The sequence below is a fragment of the Trachypithecus francoisi genome, unplaced genomic scaffold (assembly GCF_009764315.1).
Source record: "Trachypithecus francoisi isolate TF-2019V2 unplaced genomic scaffold, Tfra_2.0 Contig01461, whole genome shotgun sequence".
Lineage (NCBI taxonomy): Eukaryota > Metazoa > Chordata > Mammalia > Primates > Cercopithecidae > Trachypithecus > Trachypithecus francoisi.
In genome coordinates, this window is record NW_022681433.1 from 8,262,839 (window position 1) to 8,286,554 (window position 23,716).

The 23,716-nt window shown below is 36.1% G+C and overlaps 1 protein-coding gene across 8 annotated transcripts in view; it reads right to left on the minus strand.

The window, feature by feature from the left end:
• Window positions 1–23,716, minus strand: part of NBEA (neurobeachin) — a 786,519-nt gene that overhangs the window by 581,805 nt on the left and 180,998 nt on the right. For all 8 annotated transcript variants that reach the window (XM_033235426.1, XM_033235381.1, XM_033235435.1 and 5 more), the window contains one exon: window positions 8,408–8,516. In XM_033235426.1, the coding sequence (XP_033091317.1) occupies window positions 8,408–8,516 (109 nt within the window). The remainder of the gene's footprint in view (window positions 1–8,407; window positions 8,517–23,716) is intronic.

Genomic DNA, 23,716 nt, shown 5'->3' on the forward strand with positions numbered 1-23,716 from the left:
AAGATCTGAAACAATGTTCATAAAGAATTTACCATGTTTGTCATGAGAGGTGACCAATAAAAAATAGTTACTATGATGAGGGAAATACAGTATCAGAATAAGGAAAGAAAATGGCCTCATTATACTCTGCATAGGAAAAAGCCACTATGCTAGTACTTACTCAGTTGTGTGTGCAAAATATTGAAACAATACTAAAACATTACTATAATTCAAAAAGGCACTGTTCAGAAAGGCATGGTCTACTACTCTTGTGATTTGAGGAATGACTGACACAAAGTGGGAATATTAAGCTCAGAAACAAACAAACAATTCAGAGTAGTCAGTAGATCTATTCACTAATCTAAAGAGCAGCCACTCTTAAATTTACTGATGAGAACATAAAATAGAGAAAAAATCAAGTAGTTAAAAGTAATATTATAGAGCAGTGGTCAGAAAACTATGGCCTGTGGGCCAAATCTAGCCTGCCACCTCTTTCTGTAATACCGTTTTACTGGTACGCAGCCTGTCTGGTTCATCCTGTCCATGGCTGCTTCTGAGTTACAACAGATTTGAGTAGTTGTGACAGACACTGCACAGCCCACAAAGCCTGAAATATTACTATCTGTCCCTTTACCAGAAATGTTAGCCCTTCTCAGCTATAGATGACTATTTTGTGATAAATATATTTGTAAATATAAGTGCAAAAAGCTGTACAAGAAAACTATATTTAGGATAACAATTTATAAAAGTTGTGTGTGCATATGTGTATGAGTTGAGAAATATATAAACATATATATATTCTTAAGTATGAATCAGACGTAATTGCTAAATTTTATTTTGGTGCTTTTCTACCTTTTCCAAAGTTTTGCAATGATGAATATTAATTCTGATAGAAGAATATAATACAGACTGTAATAAAAAGAACAACAGAGGGGAGCTAAATTTCTCTGTACTGCTGTAAAGCAGTGGTCAGCAAATTTTTTATAGATAAGATCAGATAGTATTTTAGGATTTGTGGATCACGTAATCTCCATTACAACTACTCAACTCTGTAATGTCAAGTGACCGATGGACTTTACTTAATGAGTTATGTTCTATTAAACTTTATTTATGCATAAAGGAAGCTGCCCTAAACCCCCTTGCATGCAACTATTTCTCTTGAGTACACCCACACTCCCCTATCTTGAGTTTGTACTTTTCTCTTTGCAAGAAATCTCCACGCTATCACTATTTTCTGACTCATCCTTGAACTCCTATTATCAAGAGCCTGAACACCAGCTGGGGTGAAGGTTCCACCAGTGTTTGGAAACCTCACCCAGCCCACCAGTATTACCTTTATGATGAGCCAGCCTGGAGCATCATCAGCCCCATTTTAGAATCACTGGCAGTCGGTTGTCCCAAGAACAAGTCAAAGCCAACGGTAACTCTCTTTCAGAAAATGGAGTACAATAGCCAAAGAACAGGACCCTACATTTTAATACCATCTTGTAATTAGATCTTTTTTGTGAACATAAGAAAAAATTGACTCAAATATTGTATGTACAGGCCTTCATAGCTCTTTATCAAAACCCTGAGCTTCATAGGAATTCCCACCTTTGTTATGCTCATACCCCTTCCTTTAAGGGAACCAAATGGGGAACCAGATATCCTAAATGATCCCCTTTTGGGAAATATACCTCTCAGGGGCCTTCCCTCACCTCCTAACCTAGACACAGTCTGGCACCCACAGCTTCTCCCTCTTACCCAGCTCCACCTTTAACTCCCCAGTCTTCTCCTAGTTCCACTGTCTCCAGCATCCAGACTCTTGCTAGTCCGCCTCCTTACCATCCTATATAACCTTCCCTACCAAGGGAACCGAGTCCTGATGGGGTCACCTGCAGTGGTGTTTCCTACCCTCCTAAGAGACCATTCTAAGTTATGTCCACTTAGGGAGGTAGCCAATGGGGATGCTGGGATCATTCATCAGGTGCATGTACCTTTGATTTTCAACTAAATTCATGAAGGAATTCTGGGCTTTCTCACTCTCATCTGAGTTAACTTGGGGAGACATTCATATCATCTTGTCCATGTGTTGCACCCCTGAAGAAAAGCAGTATATTTGGGCAAAGGCCCAGGCTTATGATAACAATCTGTCATCTGGGGACTCTGAAGAATATGGTATGGGGGCCACATCTTTGCCTAACAAAGACCCTAACTGGAACTATCAACAGGGCCAAGTTGATCTAAGAAAAAGAAATCATATGATGACTTGTTTAGTGAAGGGAATGAAAAATATAACACCAAGCCTGTGGACTATAATAAAATAAGGGAAATAAAGAAAGGATGAAAACCCAGCTTTGTTCCAGAGATGCCTTGTGAAGGCCCTAAGAAAATACACTAACAGTGACCCCAATATTGATGCTTGGCAAACTTTACTTGGGACACACTTTATTAGCCAGTCAGCACCTGACATCAGAAGAAAAACCACATAAATTGGCTTTGGGATCCCAAATGCCAATTAATGAAATGCTTGACGTGGAATTCAATAATAGGGATAGGTAGGGCTGAATATGTTGAAAGGACCTAGCATGGCAAATGATGAGATAGCAGCAGGCCCAAATGATAGTAGTCACTATAAGCAGCATCCTGCAACCTCAGGGTCACCCACAGATACACTTCACCCACGGACCAAGCAGACCTCCCAGAAAACTTAAAGGTAATGGTTGCTGCTTCAAGTGTGGGGAGCTGTGACACAGTGGCAATAACTGTCCCAGCCAAGGGAGCCCAACCAGACCCTGTCCTCACTACAAGCAGGAGGGCCATTGGAAAAGGGACTGCCCTCAGCTCCAAAGGGAGAAAAAGAAACTTGATGCCATAATGGTTGTAACTGAGGACTGAAGGGACCCAAGGTTCCTGGTGGCTCCCACAAAAGCATGGTCATCACAACTAAGGAGCTTTGGGTGACTTGACACGGCAGGAAAGAATAATAATTTCTTAATTGATATGGGGCAAGTTACTCTGTCCTAAGGGCCACTCTTGGACCTTATCTTCCAATAACTGCATTATCATGGATGTTGATGGCACTCCAAAATCAAAACACTTTACCATACCCCTGAGCTTCAGGCTACAAAACTCTATGTCTCATTTCTTTATTGGAATGGGATTTCCTGGCCACAGCTGGAGTCACTTTACATTTATCAGGCCCTGGGAAACATTCCTTTCAAGTACTGGCAATACTTTTTTTTCATTACCAGTATCAGACAAACAGGAGATTCCTTCCAAAATAAGATCTGGAAATGGAACCACAAGTATGAAATCAAAAAACTCCTGGCAAAGCAATACGTGGTCAGCTAGTGATCACCTCTTTAAAAGACAAAAATAATTTCCCACATAAGCATCAATATCTCCTCAAACAAGAAGCCAGGTGAGGACACTAACCTCTAATTAAGAAGTTTTTAAAACATGGCCTCCTAGTTCCATGTCAGTCTCCTTGTAATAGTCCTGTCCTCCCTGTCTAAAAACAAAATGAAGAATATTGTCTAGTTCAAGGCTTATGAACCATTAATGAGGCTGTAATTCCCCTACATCTTATAGTGCCAAATCCTTCTACCATATTTACCCAAATATCAGAAGACACCAAATGGTTCATGATATTAGATCTTAAGGATGCTTTCTCTTGTATCCCTCTTTGCCTTGACTGTCACTATTTGTTTGCTTTTGAGTGAACTAATACTGAAAATAGTATTTCCTGGCAGTATACCTGGGTCGTACTGCCTCGGAGCTTTAGGGATAGCCCTCACTTGTTCAGAAATGCCTTGGCAAGAGAATTACGATAACTAGAGCCAGAAAGGGAAGCCACACTCCAATATGTGGATGACATCCTTGTGTGCAGACCCACTAAAGAGGCCTCAGATAAGAATGTTATTCAAGTTCTAAACTTCCTGGGAGAAAGGGTATCCAGTCTCTCCACCCAAGGCCCAGATTTCTAAATTGAAAGTAAAATATCTGGGATACATCTTAAGCCCAGGAAACGACACCATGTCCATCGAACAAAAGGAAGCTATCTTAAAGGTCAGGCCTCTACAACTGAAGAAGCAACTCAAAACTTTCCTGGGTATGACAGGAACTTGCAAGATTTGGATCCCAGGGTTTGGAATCATTGCTAAGCTACCATATGAAGCTCTAACAGGGTCAAAGCATGAACTGCTTGAATGGTCAAGGAAACAACAAGAGGCTTTATGTTCTAGCTGAACAAAGTGGGGTTTGCACAGTAATAAAATACACCTGTTGTTCTTATATTAACAATTCAGGATTAGTTGAACTGAAAGTTCAAAAGATTTACTAACAGGCTACCTGGCTACATAATTTCAATATAATCCCACTGCTCAAACCATCTGGGACTCCATCAAAGGATACCTACCAACTGTGATGTGGTTCTTTCCTTTGACCTTAAGTAGCTCTCTTATTACGATGAATCTTTGTCCTTACTTGTTTAACCTCCTCGTAAATTTTGCGTCTTTTACATTACAACAGTTCCATGTCAAAATGATGGTTATGCAATGATTCCAATCCCTCCCTTGGATTCAGAGTCTCCTGATGACTCACCCTTAGAGCCCTCAGGCCAGGCAGCCAGAGATTACCACGCTCTTCTGAAGCAGGGCCAACATCTCTAATCAGCAGGAAGTACATAAAGAAGACCAACCTTCTCCCTCATCAACCCTTAAGAATAAGAGATGGAAATCTCTGAAGGGGAAGGGGAAATGAAACAGGAATAGTAAGGGTGGTTGCAGGAGAATAAAAAACTCCAGGCAGCAGTTTCACATGACTAGCAAAAGGAAACTATTGAAATAGCTGCAGAAGCTAGGGGTTGATAAGACCCTGAAAAGTCAGGATGAGAGCCAAGATAGCTAAGGCTGACGGGACCCACTATGGCACTGGATTTGATGGAGGTTCTCCTAGGACCTCATTACACACTCACTAACATACGAAATCACACACCTATCACCACCATAATGGTTCCAGGAACACCCACATTTGGAGTAAAACTAGATAGCATCACAGTTCTGAGACATAATCTACCCGTTTACAGTAATCTTGATGAATATTCCATCCCTTGTTTAGAAGAAACTCATAAAGGTAGCAGCCCCAAAAACCCTTGCATGCAACTCTCTCTTAAGTAAGCCCACACTCCCCCTTTCCTGAGTGTGTACTTTTCTCTTTGCAATAAATCTCTACTTTTCCTTAAAAGAACCCAAACAAACAAAACCTTTTATTTGCAGACCCCGAAATTTGAATTTCATTTAATTGAACACATCCAAAAACACTCTTTTTCCCCCATCTTGCTCATCATCACTCGCCATCAGAGAAATGCAAATCAAAACCACAATGAGATACCATCTCACACCAGTTAGAATGGCGATCATTAAAAAATCAGGAAACAACTGGTGCTGGAGAGGATGTGGAGAAATAGGAATACTTTTACACCGTTGGTGGCACTGTAAACTAGTTCAACCATTGTGGAAAACAGTATGGTGATTCCTCAAGGATCTAGAACTAGAAATACCATTTGACCCAGCCATCCCATTACTGGGTATATACCCAAAGGATTATAAGTCATGCTGCTATAAAGACACATGCACACGTATGTTTATTACGGCACTATTCACCACAATAGCGAAGACTTGGAATCAACCCAAATGTCCATCAGTGACAGACTGGATTAAGAAAATGTGGCACATATACACCATGGAATACTATGTAGCCATAAAAAAGGATGAGTTCATGTCCTTTGTAGGGACATGGATGCAGCTGGAAACCATCATTCTCAGCAAACTATCGCAAGAACAGAAAACCAAATACTGCATGTTGTCACTCATAGGTGGGAATTGAACAATGAGATCACCTGGACACAGGAAGGGGATCATCACACACCTATTGTGGCAGGGGAGAGGGATAGCACTAGGAGATATACCTAATGTAAATGACGAGTTAATAGGTGCAGCACACCAACATGGCACATGTATACATATGTAACAAACCTGCACATCGTGCACATGTACCCTAGAACTTAAAGTACAAAAAAAAAAAAAAGCCAGGAAACAACAGATGCTGGAGAGGATGTGGAGAAATAGGAACGCTTTTACACTGTTGGTAGGAGTGTAAATTAGTTCTACCGTTGTGGAGGATAGCGGGGTGATTCCTCAAGGATCTAGAACCAGACATACCATTGACCCAGTGATCCCATTACTGGGTATATACCCAATGGATTTTAAATCATGCTGCTATAAAAACACATGCACACATATGTTTATCGTGGCACTATTCACAATACCAAAGACTTGGAACCAACCCAAATGTCCATCAATGACAGACTGGATTAAGAAAATGTGGCACGTATACACCATGGAATATTACGCAGTCATAAAACAGGATGAGTTCATGTCCTTTGTAGGGACATGGATGAAGCTGGAAATCATCATTCTCAGCAAAGTATCACAAGGACAGAAAACCAAACACTGCATGTTCTCAGTCACAAGTGGGAAATGAACAATGAGATCACTTGGACACAGGGCGGGGAACATCACACACTGGGGCCTGTCAGGGGGTGGGGGTCTGGGGGAGGGATAGCATTAGGATAAATACCTAATGTAAATGACGAGTTAATGGGTGCAGCACACCAACATGACACATGTAGACCTATGTAATAAACCTGCACGTTGTGCACATGTACCCTAGAACTTAAAATATAATAAAAAATTTTTAAAAGAAAAAACGAAATTGAAGTAAAAGAAAAATCTCCAAATTAAAAAAAAAAAAATGTAAAACCTATCCTATTTGAGGACTGTGCAAAATCTGAAACTGAGCTATCTGTTCCATGGCTTACATGAAAAGAAATAGTATTAGAGAAGAGTAAATTTGTTTTTGTTTTTGTTTTGTTTTGTTTTTCTGAAGGGGACAGGGTCTCACTTTGTCACTCAGGCTGAAGTGCAGCAGTGCAATCTCAGCTCAGTGCAGCCTTGACCTCCTGGGATCAAGCAATCCTCCTGCCTCAGCCCTCCAAGTAACTGAGACTACAGGTTAATTCAAAATTATAGTACAATTTCATTCAGAATCTCAGCATCTGCCTTTCTCAATGTCTCCCATTTTTATTTTAAAAACATTTTTATAAATAAATCTACAATGATGAGATATTCTATTTAATGTTTTCTGACCACTGCTCTTCGGAGTTAGGCATAATATTATGGATATTTAGTACTACCTGTAAGTTTTCTCTTAGCATGACTATAATGCCCTTGTATAACAGATGCAAAGTCTTGTCATCTAAATCTATAACAAAATAATCTACACTCTGCTGTATTTCAAAGTGTGAGATTAGAAATCCATTTTTCTTCTTGTTTAGACATGATGGCTATGTACTGGTATTTAAAAGCCGAAAACTTAGGTTTGGCAATACAGGCGGTACATGAAACACTGTTGAGTTATTACATCTCTGTAATTTCTAGTTTGCCAAGCAACAGTGCAAGGTGAGGAGAGCATAACAAATATTCTTGTTACAAATCTTTAACTCTGTGGTTGTGGCACAAAGCAGCTACAGACAATAGCTAAACAAATGAGTGTGACTGTGTTCACTGAAATTTGAAAATCCTATAAATTTTACAATTCATATATTATTCTTTTTTTGATTATTTTCAACCATTTAGAAATATAAAAAAGCATCCTTAACTTAGAGCCATACAAAAATGGATGCTGGCAGTTAGCTCTTGAGCTAGAGAAAAAAAAACTGGGACCACTGAAGATGAGTTACAGGAAAAGCAGACTTAAGGTTAATGTAAGGGGACATTACTAACATTTTACTAGCATTTAAAAATGAAAGTAGCCACTCTTGTGAGGCAGTATACACATTTCATAGAAAATACTGAACCCAAAACTCTTCCATTTGTTGGAAGTGATAAAAAAGGAACTTCTAAATTGAAATGATGAGATCCAAAGATGCTTCCAGATATCATTTTTACAAATAATTATTACCTAAATTTATCCCAGTAGCAACTCTAGCTTAATACTGGCAGTGGATATAGCTAATAGAAGCAGAAAAGGAGAGAGTAGGAAGGAGAGGAAAAAAACAGAGGGGTGGGGATGGGGAAGTAGAACTAATATATAATATGTAATGGATGTAGTTTATGTGAGAAAGACTTTGTGTGAAGCCAGTCAGCCAACCTATACTAGAAGAAAAGCTCTTGGATAGACATAAAGAGATTGGCAAAAATTGTACATGGATATGTTTTAAAATAAAATAAAAATATAAGGTATGTATTCATTTTTTACCATTAAACCATTTTCTGGTTTAATTAGCTTTCAGATTAACAGACCAACTACTCATCTCAATTGCATAGATTTAGAGGGTTTCCACTGTATACACTTAAAACTTTCATCACACATTTTTTATTTTTACCTCATAAAGTGTGTTGTATGTGGTGACAGTCACAGTGTTTGTATGCAACATCAGCCTTTCTCCAAGAAGAGTGAAAAGACTATGGGTGTGCATAATTTCAACTTTTCTCCTGGAGAGAAGGGGGAAAAATAAAACACCATGAAACACATTGGATTCTCTGCTCACATGACTTTTAGATAAGAGAGAACAATTTACAAGCAGATACAGAATAATACAAGTAATTATTTTTATGAACTTCCAACTACAGAAACAACAGTTTGTAACACAACTGTGTCCTAAAGTTCCAAGACTGCTAAAAACTTTTCAAATAAAATATCTGTGTGAACTAAAATGTGAAATGTACAAATTATGGAATATTACATAAATGTCATTGCTATTATTTTCAAATTTCAAATAACTATTTAGAAGTGATTTTATTGGGTTAAAACTATTGGTTTCCCCTAACATAGAGACCACATAATTTTTAAATCATTTCTATCCAAATTCAAAGTTTATAACATACACTGTAACAAACCTTAACATCAAGAACTAAAATTATGGTTAAAAATAAATATGACAGCTTAATTTTGGGGTCATTAAAACAAAATAATTCTGCATAATTAAAGAGAGTTCATCATTGCTTGTATTTGTGGTCTACCAATGGATTTAAAAAATACCTTTCTACTTAATGTTGCCTGATTTAATTTTGTCCCACCCACACCCACAGCTTAGGATAGAAGGTTCCATTAAAGGAACCATCCTGGAACTCTTAGCTCTAGCTCAAGAATTACTACCGGCCTCTCATTTGTGTTACTTCCTTAGAATTCAAGATCTGGGCCAGAAGCAGTGGCTCACGCCTGTAATCCCAGCACTTTCAGAGGCTGAGGTGTGTGGATCACGAGGTCAGGAGTTCGAGACAAGCCTGGCCAATATGGTGAAACCCCATCTCTACTAAAAATACAAAAATACGGGCGTGGTGGCACACGCATGTAGTCCCAGCTACTCAGGAGGCTGAGGCAGAAGAATCACTTGAACCTGGGAGGTGGAGGTTGCAGTGAGCCGACATCGTGCCACTGCACTCCAGCCTGGGGGACAGAGTGAGACACCGTCTCAAGAAAAAAAAAAAAAAAAGAATTCAAAATCTAGATCATCTTCTCTCCCCACTCTCAGTATTTCATTTCTTTCTTCAATTTTCCATTGTTCTCTGGTTTTGGCAACTGTGACACAGTCTGACAAAGTAATCACTAAATTCTGGTTCCTTTCTTCCTGGGTCCACATCTGTATTACATTTCCAGCCCCTCTTATAGCTAAGTGTGGCTATTTAACAGAGTTCTAGCCAATAAAATGTGAACAGAACAGTTGTAGATTATTTTGAGGCCTGACCCACAGGAAAAGCACTCATGCACATTTTCCATGCTCTTTCTGCAAGCCAGCAACACAGATCCACAGAAGGAAGACAATGGAGCCACAAGGTGGGAGAAGCTGCCTAGGTCTCTAAATCACTGTAAGATAATCAACTGCTTGGGAAGGCCTATTTGGATTTTAAGTGAACAGGAAATAAAATACTACCTGGGAAGTGACTAGAATTTCATTATTTATCAGTTATGGCAGCTATTGTTACGATAATTAATACAGAAATCAAATGAACCATTTATGTGGGTACCATTCATCTGCAAAAGGTCTCCTCTAACATCAGCTTCCAAGTGCCACACTCCATAACAAAAGGCACAGGACTGTTGATCCCCTCACCCTATCTGCCTCAGTCCAGGCAAGGAAGAAGCAAAATTACCTAAACTCCAAAGGAAGCTGGGACATCCGTCCTGTGGCTGTGTTTGCAAAACACTTAAATATGACTGAAAAAGGTCAAATGGCTATTAAAAAAAATACAGGGCTAATGTGTATTATGGAACGATGGAAGGGAGGTTTAAATCTCTTCCAACTCAAGCGCTGCCCAAGAAAAGGAGGACTTAAGTGTTCCTTTGCTCCCAATCAGGAAAGAACAAATGACGAAGCACAGACCTTGAAACAGATCTCTGTTACAAGGAGCTGGTAAACATAGGTCTAAATTAGTCTATCTGAAGGCCAGCTCAGTGGCTAATGCCTGTAATCCCAGCAGTTTGGGAGGTCAATGCAGGAGGCTCACTTGAACTCATGAGTTCAAGACCAGTCTGGGCAACACAGCAAGACCTCATCTCTACTAAATAAAATAAAATAAAATAAAATAAATTAGCTGGGCATGGTGGCAGGCTCCTCTCATCCCCAGTTACTCAAGAAGGGGAGGATGACTTGATTCCTGGAGATCAAGGCTGCAGTGGGCTTGCGCCACTGCACTCCAGCCTGAGCAACAGAGTGAGACCCGGTCTCAAAAAACTGAACTAATTAATTAAGTAGGCTATCTGAAATTTAGAATACTCTCTTAACTGTGCCACTACTACTTCAGCTACCAAAGAAATCCTTGCTTTCTTGATTATCTCCTCCAATGCAAACAGGTGCTTAATTCTAGGTTGGGGGGAAACTTGAAGATACTGTGCATACACCAGGGAAGAGACAAGTCAGCTTCCTCCTATAGTTTGCTTTAAAACAATACTTACCAATAAATTTTGCTGCACAGCAGTCAAGAGATAAACAAAATACCATCCATCATCTTAGGCAGGAAATGGTGCACTGCCCCTGTACATCACATGATTTTGTTCCTTATAGGACTTCTAATGAAAGACCTAGCTCTGTGGGTTTAGTTCAGGAAAGGCTTCAGTGGGACATTTACTGGAAAAACTAACATCAAAATTACCTTTAAGATCTAAAGAGACTTCAGTTTTAGTGCTGATTTGCTTATATCTTGAGTTTGACAGGACTTCTGCCCACATGGATCAAGAGTGTCATCTATATTTTTACAGAATCTTGTAATCATGCACATTATAGATGTATTAGCTTACTATACATTCCACTGAAATGTATTTAAATTTTCTTCTTCATAAAACAACCTTTTTGTGGGGTGGTCAAAGATACTTCTTGTTGCTGGGTGTGGGGGCTCATGCCTGTAATCCTAACACTTTGGGAGGCCGAGACAGGCAGATCACTTGAGGTCAGGAGTTCAAGACCAGCATGGCCAACATGGTGAAACCCCGTCTCTACTAAAAATCCAAAAATTAGCTGGGCGTGGCAGCATGCATCTATAGTCCCAGCTACTCGGGAGGCTGAGGCAGGAGAGTCACTTGAGCCTGGGAGGCAGAGGTTGCAGTGAGCTGAGATTGCGCCACTGCACTCCGGCCTGGGCAACAGAGTGAGGTTCTGTCTTTAAAAAAAAAAAAAAAAAAGATACTTCTTGTAACAAATTCAGAGTATATGTGAAAACAGCAAAGAAAACAAAAAAGAAAGAAAAGAAATCCCATAATTCTATAACCCGATATAATCATTATAAATATTTTATATACAGATTAATTGCTATGCATATATGACACACAGATATGAGAGGATGAGAGGAATACAATGGAAATTGTTCAATATAAGGTAATTTATACTTTGTTTACTTTAAATCAACAATATACTGTGTATTTTTCAGTGTCATAAAATATAACTGATAAGAAAAATGGAGCATAATTGGCTGAGCACAGTGGCTCACACCTGTAATTCTAGCACTTTGGGAGGCTGAGGTGGGAGGATCACTTGAGGTCAGGAGTTCAAGAACAGCCTGGCCAACATGGTGAAATTCTGTCTCTACTAGAAATACAAAAATTAGCCAGGCATGGTGGCAGGCACCTGTGATCCCAGCTACTCAGGAGGCCGAGGCAGGAGAATCACTTGAACATGGGAGGTGTAGGTTGCAGTGGGCAGAGATTGCATCACTACACTTCAAGCTGGGCAATAGAGCAAAACGCCATTTCGGAAAAAAAAAAAAAAAGTAGTATAATTGTTTTATCCATTCACTACTGTTAGCCATTTATGTAATTTCCCATTTTCTTATGCCATAAATAAAATTTTCCTTTAGACACATCTTTGGGCATAATCATGACTATTTCTTTAGGATAAAAACTGAAATGATCAGGTTAAAAGCTTTTTATATTTTAATTTTTATAGGACTTCGCTGAACTGACCTCCAAAAATATGTACATTTATATTTCTACTATTAAGGTATAAATGCATTTTACCAACCCTATGTATTATAATAATCAGAAAAATAGTCAGTTTGGTATGTAAAAAGTAGATCTTATTTGCACTGACAAGAATTGCTGATCAATTGAAAGTTTCTAAGCATTTATACTACTTCCAAGAACTTCCTGATACTGTCCTGTGACCCATTTTTTTCTGTGTGTTCATCTTTTTTCTACTAAGATCCTTACTAATATCACGAAAATTATTACTTTGTCAACTCATTAATAAATATTCTTCACTTTCTGTATTTCAAGGGATTTTGTGGCAACAAAAGGTTTTTATAATTTTCTTGAATAAAATCTATCAAGTTTTGATCCTGTCATTTCTTCATTTATACTTAATACTCATTCTTTCTACTACAGCATTTTAAAATGATTTTTAACTCATTTTTCATAGTTATTTAATTGCTTTTGTAAATCATATACAACATAGAAATTCATAAAGTATACGGAAATAGAAAGTACAACACTTAAAATACTACTACCTAAAAGTAACACAATAAATAACAATAAACATTAAATATCTTTTTATGGAGAATAAGAGAAGGCAAGAAAGGAGAAGGGAAGGAAGAGGGAATAAAGAAGGATACAAGAAATTCATACTAAATTTTATTTTAAATAAAAAGCATCAAATATAATTTTACATTTAACAGAAAAGAAAGAAAAGGACATGAAACAATAAAAAAAATTTAAAACTTCAGATGACTTTCTTCACCACATGAAAGGCTTTTTTTAATTAAAAACCTTTATGAGGCTTAAAAAAATTATGAGGAAAAACAAAGTGTTACATAATTAACTAAACATTTCAATTTTAGAAAATATCAGTTTACTCTTTTATATTAAAGACAGATAATTACCATCTTCACACTTTAGGTCACCTAATTTTTGTGAGTTATATTGCTATTTGAACATCAAGGTTTAAAACACTTAAATTATTTTCATCGTAACACTGCTGTTATGTATGAATTGCTGGGTCTTTGTCTATTTCAAATGAATTCACTTCCTTGACCTTGTCTTCACCATTTCTGGTTTTTCTTTTGACTCAGCTCTCAATTGATTGGGAATGCCATTCAAGACGAGATGAAGAAGTCTGTCTTCTGAATTCTGACCTGATGTCTACATACTTAACAATCTGGCAGGATATAATATTCTCGGGTCACACCTTCTTTCAGAATTTGCAGACATTGCATTATTTCTTTTGGCACTGAATTCAACTGGGAGAAGTCTGAGGCCAGCCAAATGTTTAACCATTTGAAAGTACTTCTTTTTTTGCCTAGTTTTCTCATTTTCTTTTTAGGAACTCTTTTTTTTAATCACTAAACTCTGATCTAAATACTATATGTCTTAAGTCTTATTCTCTGTCAAATTTTTCTAGAAGATGGTGTGCTTTTTCTATACATTACTTAAGGGACTATATCTCATTTCCAATAGAAAATTGTTTCAGGCATTGACTTGATCCCATTAATATGACATATTAACACAAAAACTTGGAATCCCACTTTCATCACAGAACATCAATCTCAGTTCATTCTTCGTGTTTCAGAAAAGAACTATTTTCACTCACCAAAAGTACTAAAGAACAAAAACCAGGCATACCCAATCAATTCCTGTCACTCGAATGTGGGAATTATTAAGGGAGAAATGTAGGAATTCTGCTGACTTTGCAGGGATAGAAATGAAGGAAGGATACTTACAAAGTCACTCCAGAATCTTTGGGTTCTTTTTTTTTAGCTGCCAATATTTTGAATGCATTGCTTTATGTGATGCTGCTTTCCTTGTCTGGTCACATTTGAATTTGTTGTTTTGGAGGCGGAGAGTCTCTGTTACTATATAATGTTTATTTCATGAGGTTTGGACAAGGGAAATTCTTTCATCTCTCTTTATCAACTTGACCTGGAAGTCCACAATTCCAAATGTGTATTCTTTGTAAAATGTTTGTGGTTTTGGGTTTTCTTTTTTTTTGGTGGGGGTGGGGGTGCTGGGTGTGGTGATATGGTTTGAAGCCTTCTTCTCCACCTTCGATCCAGAAATTAAATAATTTCCCACTGCCAATTATTGAATAATTCACATTTTAATTATGTTTCTAGTATCTAAACAAACATAAATATCAGGATGTGTTTCTGTGCCTTCATTCTACACTCCTTCTTTAAGTTTATTCCTTGATTTAAAGTCTACTAGACTTATTACACTACTCATTATTCTTATTCTTCAAACTTCTATTGACATTTTTCCTCATTTGTTCATCTGAGTTAGCTTTTGAAGAGTTTTTTAACCTTCAAATAAAAAAAAATTTTTTTTATCAGAATGACATTGTTTACAAACTGATTTGCTACAATTCTATCTTTATATAATTGGGTCTTTCCCATTAAGGTATCTAGCATAGCTCTCCATTTACTGCATTTTAAATTTTTTTAACGGTTTTCAGGAAACAATTTATAATTGTATTTACATTTCCAATTTCCTTTGGCTATTATTGGATATATTATTCTGTAGTAAGAAGCGTTAGTTACTCAACTGGTAGATATTATTATACTTTCTGTTCTTCTTCAATCTGTCAGGACAGTTGTAATATTATTTCAGATTTTAACCTACATCTCCCCAGCATTTTATTTTGAGGCTAGAATGGAGGGTAAGGTACAGGAACTCAATGCTATATGCACCAATGATTACATGCAAACTATATCAAAACACAGTTCTGCATTAAGGGAGCATAGGGTAGCTTTGTTGATGATTACTAGTGAAGCAAAACAGGACATGTTTTGTGCTCCTGTAGTTTTCTCTTACTTATTAGTAACTTGATGTTACCCTTCCCATTTTTTAATTGATGGCAGAAGTACTATGTATGTGTGAAAAACTCAATAAATGAACACATAAAAATAAAGAACAAAATGATGTTATTACCAAGAATTAGAAGTGAACCTCTTGTATGTCATCCTAATGTACTATATTTTCTTCTAATCATTATAACCTATCCTGTAATTTTAAAAGGCTTTCTTTATTCAAAAGCTTCTCTCTATTTCACCTCAGTGAGGTATGGGAAAGTTTGATTCATTTTGTTGGTTCCTTAAAAACATCAGCTTTGTAGTCAGTGATCCTTTCACCAGTTCAACAGTTTTTATACTTCTAGTTTCTTCACGTTAGCCTGCACCCTTACTCATTTGTACTTCCTACTTCATTCTTACTTTAATTAATGTTGTAATGTAAGTACAAAGTCCCTCTAACTTTTAATCTTTATTTTTCAATAATGGAGGTATTTATTTCTGATAATAGTTTTTGCTATAAAGTACAGAAAATTTTAGATAATTTCCAATTTTTCTTTTATTTTCTTCTATTCTCTAAAGGTATCTTGACACTGCTTCTTAATTTCTAAGTAGGCAAGATATTCTGCATAATTTCTTTTTTTACTTCCAATTTTATCACATTATGGTCAGGAAGCAGTATCCAATAAAATGTCTACTTTGTCTGCTTTTTCATTTTATGGCCCAGGACATGACGCTTTTTTTTGTTGTTGTTGTTGTACATCTTCTTTAGCCATGAAGTATATCCTCAAAATATGTAAGATTGAACATATATCTACTGCGACAGGTTTTATGAATCTATTACTCAATTTCTCTATATCTGTATGTATTAGTTCAATTTCTCTATATCTGCATGTATTATCAATTGGTCCCATTCTGAGAGAGCAATGTCATCTATACCATTATTATATTTTATCAACTTCTTATTGCATCTCAAATGAATTTTGCTTTATAGTTTTGACATCGCTATTTGATGTTTTCACGTTTATGAACTTAACACTATCTACTTAAATTGTTCCTTTCAAAATACAGAATGTCTTTCCACATTCTCTTTTGAACTTTTAATCTCAGGTTCAACTCATTGTGTTTTGGGCTTTCAGATCCCATCTGATTTTTATAGTGTCAACAAATTTCTGCTTTACTTTTGTTTGCTATACATTTCTTTACTCAGTTATTTTTTTAAAACATAATATTCCTGCAGCCACCAACCAACTTAGTATTTCTGGATACCTGTTTATCATCCCATTCTTCACACTCTACTTGGGGATAACCATAATCAAAAATTTTGGTTTTTATTCCCACGTACATCTTTATAATTTTAATTAGATGAATATCTATTCATATGCAATTTACAATTTTGTCTTCACATATTTTTGAAATTGAAATAAATTGCATCATTATTATGTATCCTTCTGCAACTTGCTTTATTGCTTTATGTTTGATTTGTGGAAGGTAACTTTACATCATTCATTTTCAGCTCTGAATATATCCAACTGTATGAATATACCTTAATTTACTTTCTGTTCTCCTCTTCTATGCTGTTTCCAACTTTAATTAATATTAACAATGTTATATTGAACATTGTTCACACACATGAGAGTTTCTCTACATCAAGGAGAGAGTTCCTTAGTCATAGAGTATAAGTATCTTTATCCTTTTTAAAAATTGTAAATTGTTCTTCAATGTGATTGTACCAGTATATAATTCTACCAGTGACTGGAGAGTTTCCACTGACGTACATCCTTTGTCAACACTTGATATTGTCAAGAGTTTTAAAATTTAACATCCTGATGAGCATTAAATGCATGTTTTATTTGCACTTTCTTGATTACTACTGAAGTTGAGTATATTACCCATATGTTTACTGCTAACTCAAGTTTCCTCTTCAGTGAATTGTCTGTTTATATTCTTCATGATCCTAATAGATTTTCTTTTTCTAATTTATTTGAACAATTTTTTCATGTTTAGGAGACAAATCCATTGTATCCGAGATAAACCGCAAATATCTTCTTTCACTTTGTGCCTTGCCTTCTCACTTTTTATGGCATCTTTTAAAGTACTTTTTATTCTAATAGTCAAATTTATCTTTTTCCTGTATGATTTATGTGTATTTAATGTTTCAGAAATTCTTCCTTAATCCAAGGTGATAATAGTATTATCCTGCACTTTCAAAGAGTTTTAAATTTTGTTTTTCACATTTTTACTAGCTTTATTGAAGTATAATACACATACCACAAAATTCACACTTTGTAAACAAACAATTGATTTTTTAAAATTATATCAAGTCATGCCAGTATCATTACAATACAGTTATAGGTCATTTTTATCATCCTAAAAAGTTCTCTGTGCCCACTGGCAGTTAATTCCCACTCCCACTGCTAGCACCATGTAACCACTTATTTGCATTCTGGACATTTAATATAAACATAAGCATATAGTATATAGTTTTTTGCATCTGGCTTCTTTCACTTAGTATAACAGTTTTAGGACTCATTATGTTATAGTATGCATCAGTAGCTTGTTTCCTTTTAATTGCACAATAGTATTTCATTGTATGGACATAAAGCATTTTGTTTATCCATTCATCAGCTGATTGACTTTTGGATAGTTTCTAGTTTGGAGCTATTATTAATAATAGTACTGGCTGGGCACAGTGGCTCACGCCTGTAATCCCAGCACTTTGGCAGGCTGAGGTGGGTGGATCATCAGAGGTCAGGAGTTTGAGACCAGCCGGACCAACACAGTGAAACCCCATCTCTACTAAATATACAAAAAAATTAGCTGGGCATGGGCGCGCACCTGTAATCCCAGCTACGTGGGAGGCTGAGGCAGAAGAATTGCTTGAACATGGGAGGCGGAGGTTTCAGTGAGCGGAGATCACGCCACTGTACTCCAGCCTGGGTAACAGAGTGAGACTCTGTCTCAAAATAATAACAATATTAATAATAATAATAATAGTACTAAGAACATTCATGCAAAGCCTGGCTATGAACATGTTATCACTTCTTTTGGATACATTCCTAAGTATGGTAACACTTTTTAAGAAATTAGGAAATCCTTTCGGAACATGGCTGCAGGATTTTACATTCCATCAGCAATGCATAAGCTTTCAATAAGTAGTCCGTGCTGTGGTTTTGTTTTCATTCAGTTCTAATCAACGTCTAACGTTCTTTATGATTTCTTTTTTGACTCAGGGATTAGTTACGTTCTTTACTTCCAAATACCTTGCAATTTCTCAAATCTCTTTCATTCAAATTTAATTCTGTGAGGTCAGATAATACACTTTGCTTGATTTATTAGTTTTTAAATTTACTGAGACTTGTTTTATATTTTACAGCCCAACTCATAATACATTTTGGAGAATGCTGCATATGCACTAGAAAACAATTTTGTTAGCTTTAGGTGGAGTGTTATATAAATGCCGAAATATTATCCAATAGGATGTCGAACACGGCTGGTGAAAGCAGGCTTTCGTTAATTGTTAGTTATTCAAAGGGGATGCTTCTAACATTTCATTACTAAATAGGACTGTGGAAAGTTTTCAGTAGACATAGGATACCAGATTTAATACACTATTTTCTATTTGTGGTTTGCTAAAAATTTTTATGATGAATGCTACTGAATTTTATGAAAATTTTTTGCACACATCTTAATTATAAAGCTATTCTCCTTTGTTAATAAATAGATTAAATGTTGTCCTGATGTCAAACCACCTTTACATTCTATGACTACCCTAAACTTGGTTATGCTGTACACTTTTAAAAAGCAACTGATAGACTTATGTTCATAAGGGAGATTGACCATACCTTTCCCTTATAATTGGATAATCCATATCCAATTTTGGTATCAAGGTTGTACTAATTTTATTAGGTGAAATAGTGGCTGATTCCTTCTTTATCTAGCTAGTCACGGAAAAGTATTTTATAAGTGAATAATACAGCTTTTTGGCCTTGCTGTTACTCTGTTTAATAGTCTTGCTTTCTGTTTCATTCACTTCTGCCCTTTATTATTTTTTTGCCTTCTTAGGCAAACAATTAATGAGGTAAGCATAACTGAGAGCCTAGAAAAATGAAAACCTAAGTACCTTTCTGTTTTTAATATAAATATTTACAACTATGAATTTTCTCTAGTATCATTTAGACCAAATCTCACCAGTGTAAATACACATAATTTTAAATATTTTTTACTGCATTGTATAATTTGCATAATGAATAACTTCTTGTTATTTAGAAGATACATATTTCTATTTTCTAAGTTTAATTTTTATCATTGATTTCTTGTCTAACTGCACTGTTTGCAGAGAAAGTTACCTGTATGACAATTTGTTTAAATTTATTGAACCTACTTTATGGCCTCATTTAAATAATTTCTATAGTTTTGTGTGCTTGAAAAGAATGTGTATGGCACTCAAGCCAATGAATTTTTTTTCAAATTATACTTTTGAGATTTTTTGTAATTGATCTTTTAAGGAGAAAAATATGTTAAAACTTGTAAAACACTCTTCCAAATTTAGTCAATAATAGATTTCTATGACTCACCTACACTAGGTATATATGCATTTGAAACTGTTTTACATTCCTAGTGAATGACATCTTTTTCATAATATGGTGCCCTCCTTCGTCCTCAATAATTTTTTGCCTTAAAGTTTATTTTTATATATTTAAATAATGCAATACCAGTTTTTATCATTTAATTTTTCAAATAAGACATTTACCAAGTTAAAAATATATGATGACATAAAAAGATACCCAGAGAGATTTTACACCCAACTCATCCCTTACATGTCCACATCACTCACAGCTCCCCCACACAAGTGAACATTTTATGATTTCTCATTTCCCTAAAACTTTCCCCTTCTCTTTTAAATGCACTTTATTTTTAGAGAAGTTTTAGGTTCACAGTAAAATTGAGCAGAAAGTAGGGAGTCCCATATGTCCCTACCCCTATATACACACAGCTTTCCCCACTGTCAACATCCCTCACCAGAGTGGTACATTTGTTATAACTGCCTATTAACTTTTCAAATGCAAATAAAAATATATCATTTGTTCCACTCCTTTAACAAGACAGCATTTTTTTAAGTATATCATCACTCTATTCATCAGAGATGGCACCTTTATTAGCACTAAAATCACTAAGTATTTGGGTCAATCTGTGGACTGCATTTTGCTCTGTTTATTCACAAATATGTACTGTACTGTTTTCTTTACTAAAATATTATATTTCTCGTAATATTACATGGCTAACTTCCCTTTGTTGCTCTCCTTGTCCTTGTTGGGCTCTGGAGTTTCACTTTGTGGTAAGATTTCATGCTAATTTTCCCTGATTATAATTCATTTTACTTCCAAAATCTGAAAAATCAGTTCTTTCATCAATTTTGTAAAACGTTAGTAATTTACTTTGAATAGTGTCTCTTCCTCATTCTCTCTTCCATTTTTCTGTAACTCTTATTAGCCATATTTGAAACCTTTCCTTCTTTCTCTATCTCTCTTAATTTCATGTTTGTAATCTTGTTTATTGGTGTTGATTTCTAGGTAATTTCTTCAGTTCTATCTCTCAGTTCACCAATTATTTCTGAAGCTTTGTCTAATCTGTTTAATGTTTCCATATAGGTGTTAATTGTAATTACTACCTTTTCATTTTCACAAGTTACTTAGGGTTTTTTAAATCACATGACTTATTTTAAAATTACCTTGCTTTTAAAGTCTTGTTTCTTTTGGTATGCTTGATTTTCATTTCTGGCATATAAGAATTTCCTTTACTTTTGTGTGAACACCTACATATTTAACAGGATTTTTGACATATTTTTATCCAACATTTCTAGGTTTTTAGTAGATCAAAGTGTTTCAGGATATCTAGTTTTTACATCCATCAGTTTTCTCTAAGAACTCTTAATAGTCACATATGAAGTCTCTTACTTTCAAAGGCTTTATCTTTTCTCTCACTCTCTATTTTTCATCCATGCTTTGAGATCTTCAAGTCCACTAATTAGGGTGAACTGGTTCAAAAATCATCAGCTAAAAGAGCAGAATATTATCTTTGGTGCTCTATTTGAATCTCAAAAGCTCTTTGTATAAACGAAATTCAAGGCCAGGCGCGGTGGCTCAAGCCTGTAATCCCAGCACTTTGGGAGGACGAGACGGGCGGATCACGAGGTCAGGAGATCGAGACCATCCTGGCTAACACGGTGAAACCCCGTCTCTACTAAAAAATACAAAAAACTAGCCGGGCGAGGTGGCGGGCGCCTGTAGTCCCAGCTACTCGGGAGGCTGAGGCAGGAGAATGGCGGAAACCCGCGAGGCGGAGCTTGCAGTGAGCTGAGATCCGGCCACTGCACTCCAGCCCAGGCGACAGAGCCAGACTCCATCTCAAAAAAAAAAAAAAAAAAAAATTCAAATGTTCCACAACAGCCTCCACCAAAGTTCTACTTCACCGGGTACATAGTTTGATGATTCTCTTATCCTGCCTCTGGCTAGTAGGCCCCTTTAGATGAGTTGCTATTTTTCACTATCCACAGAGTCAAGGTCAAATCTCATGGCTGTGTATTTTAAATGATAAGACCCTGCAGGCGGTGTCAGGCAAAGCACCCTCTAAACTTACTGACTTGTAGTATAAAACCTAGCAAGCTGTAAGTTCTGCACCATGAGCCCCTGGAACCAGCATGATAGCACTCCAATCTTCATATACATCAACCCACAAGTTTAAGGATGAGAAGATTTATCCCGCCATTCCAGATACTTTTTGGCTTTTTGTGGACTGAAATAGGTGAATTAAAGTTTGTTTTAAAGTTTTAAACTTTCACTGTTTCTCCTGTAATTTCTATTTTATGAATGTGTCTATTTTATCATTATAAATAATTCTTTATCTAATGGCTATTGCTTTTTGGCTTGTATTCTAATTTGTCCAATATTAAGATCATGATTCCTACTTTCTGCTTTCTTTGTGCTTATATGATAAATCTTTACTCATCCTTTTACTTTTAACCTTTCAAAACCACTTTGGTTTTCTGGTGTTTTTCTTGCATATAGAACTGGGTTTTATTACTGTGATCAATTGTGATATTTTTCTTACAACAGGTGATGTATAAAAGCTTTTGCATTTATTTTTTGTGACAGTATGACTGGTCTTAGATACGTCATATTTTATGTTAGGCCTACTTATCTTTACAGATTTTTTAAAGTTCCATTACATATATTGTTCTTAGTTTTATCCATACAGATCTTAAATATTTTGAAAGCTCTATAATTTTATAGAACTGCTTATCTCTTTATGAAAGAATAAGTAATCCTACATCTGTTTAAAAAGGGTATTTCCCTACTATGCAAAATGTAAATCTCAGCATATTTGCTCTTAATTTTTTCATTTCATCTATATCATCAAATTTTAGTCAATAGGCCTATATTTGCAATATTTCATCTGTCTGCTTACATAGAAATTCTGACTCTTTGCACTTGCTCTGCTTTCCTTCTTTTCTCACCCCTCCCAATTCATTTTAACCATAAAACTAAGACTAAAATAAATGTAGGTATTACTGTGATAGATCAGAATTTATTTTATGTATTAGCATAAATTTATTCAGTGCTCATCAGCTGTCCTTAGCAATAGTTTCTCCAGTAATTCCTAGTTGGCTGGCCTTTATCCTCAGCAATTTCCTCAAGATTTAGTCACAGAAATAATTTGCTGTATGGCTTAAAAATGTTTGACAGTGTTCTTTTTACTTAAAGGATAGTTTGGCTCCCACTTTCTTCATTTAGGTGTCTTATGATTGTTATAGATTTTTGTATTGAAGGTTATTTTAGAGTCTAAAGCCAGACTCATTTTTCTCTTTATTTGTGCATTAATATACAAAGTATTCTTATATTTAAGTCCAGTAACACACCTTGATGCTAACCATTCTAGGTCAGTTTTCCCTGGCACACAATATGTCCTCTAAATAAGAATGGCAAAATCTTACATCAAGACTTCATTGAATTATAGATTTAAATATTTGTTTTGTTCCATTGTTCTGCTTTTCTTATTTGGGAACTCTATTTATGCCATTATTATATTATTATTATTATTATTATTATTATTATTATTATTTCTGAGATGGAGTCTCGCTCTGCTGCCCAAGCTCTGGAATGCAATAGTACAGTCTCAGCTCACTGCAACCTCTGCCTCCTAGGTTCAAGCGATTCTTCTGTCTCAGCCTCCCGAGTAGCTGGGATGACAGGTGCCCATCACCATGCCCGGCTAATTTTTGTATTTTTAGTAGAGATGGGGTTTCACCATGTTGGCCAGGCTGGTCTCAAACTGCTGACCTCATTGATCTGCCCACCTCGGCCTCCCAAAGTGCTGGGATTACAGGCGTGAGCCACTGCGTCCGGCCGATTTATGCCATTATG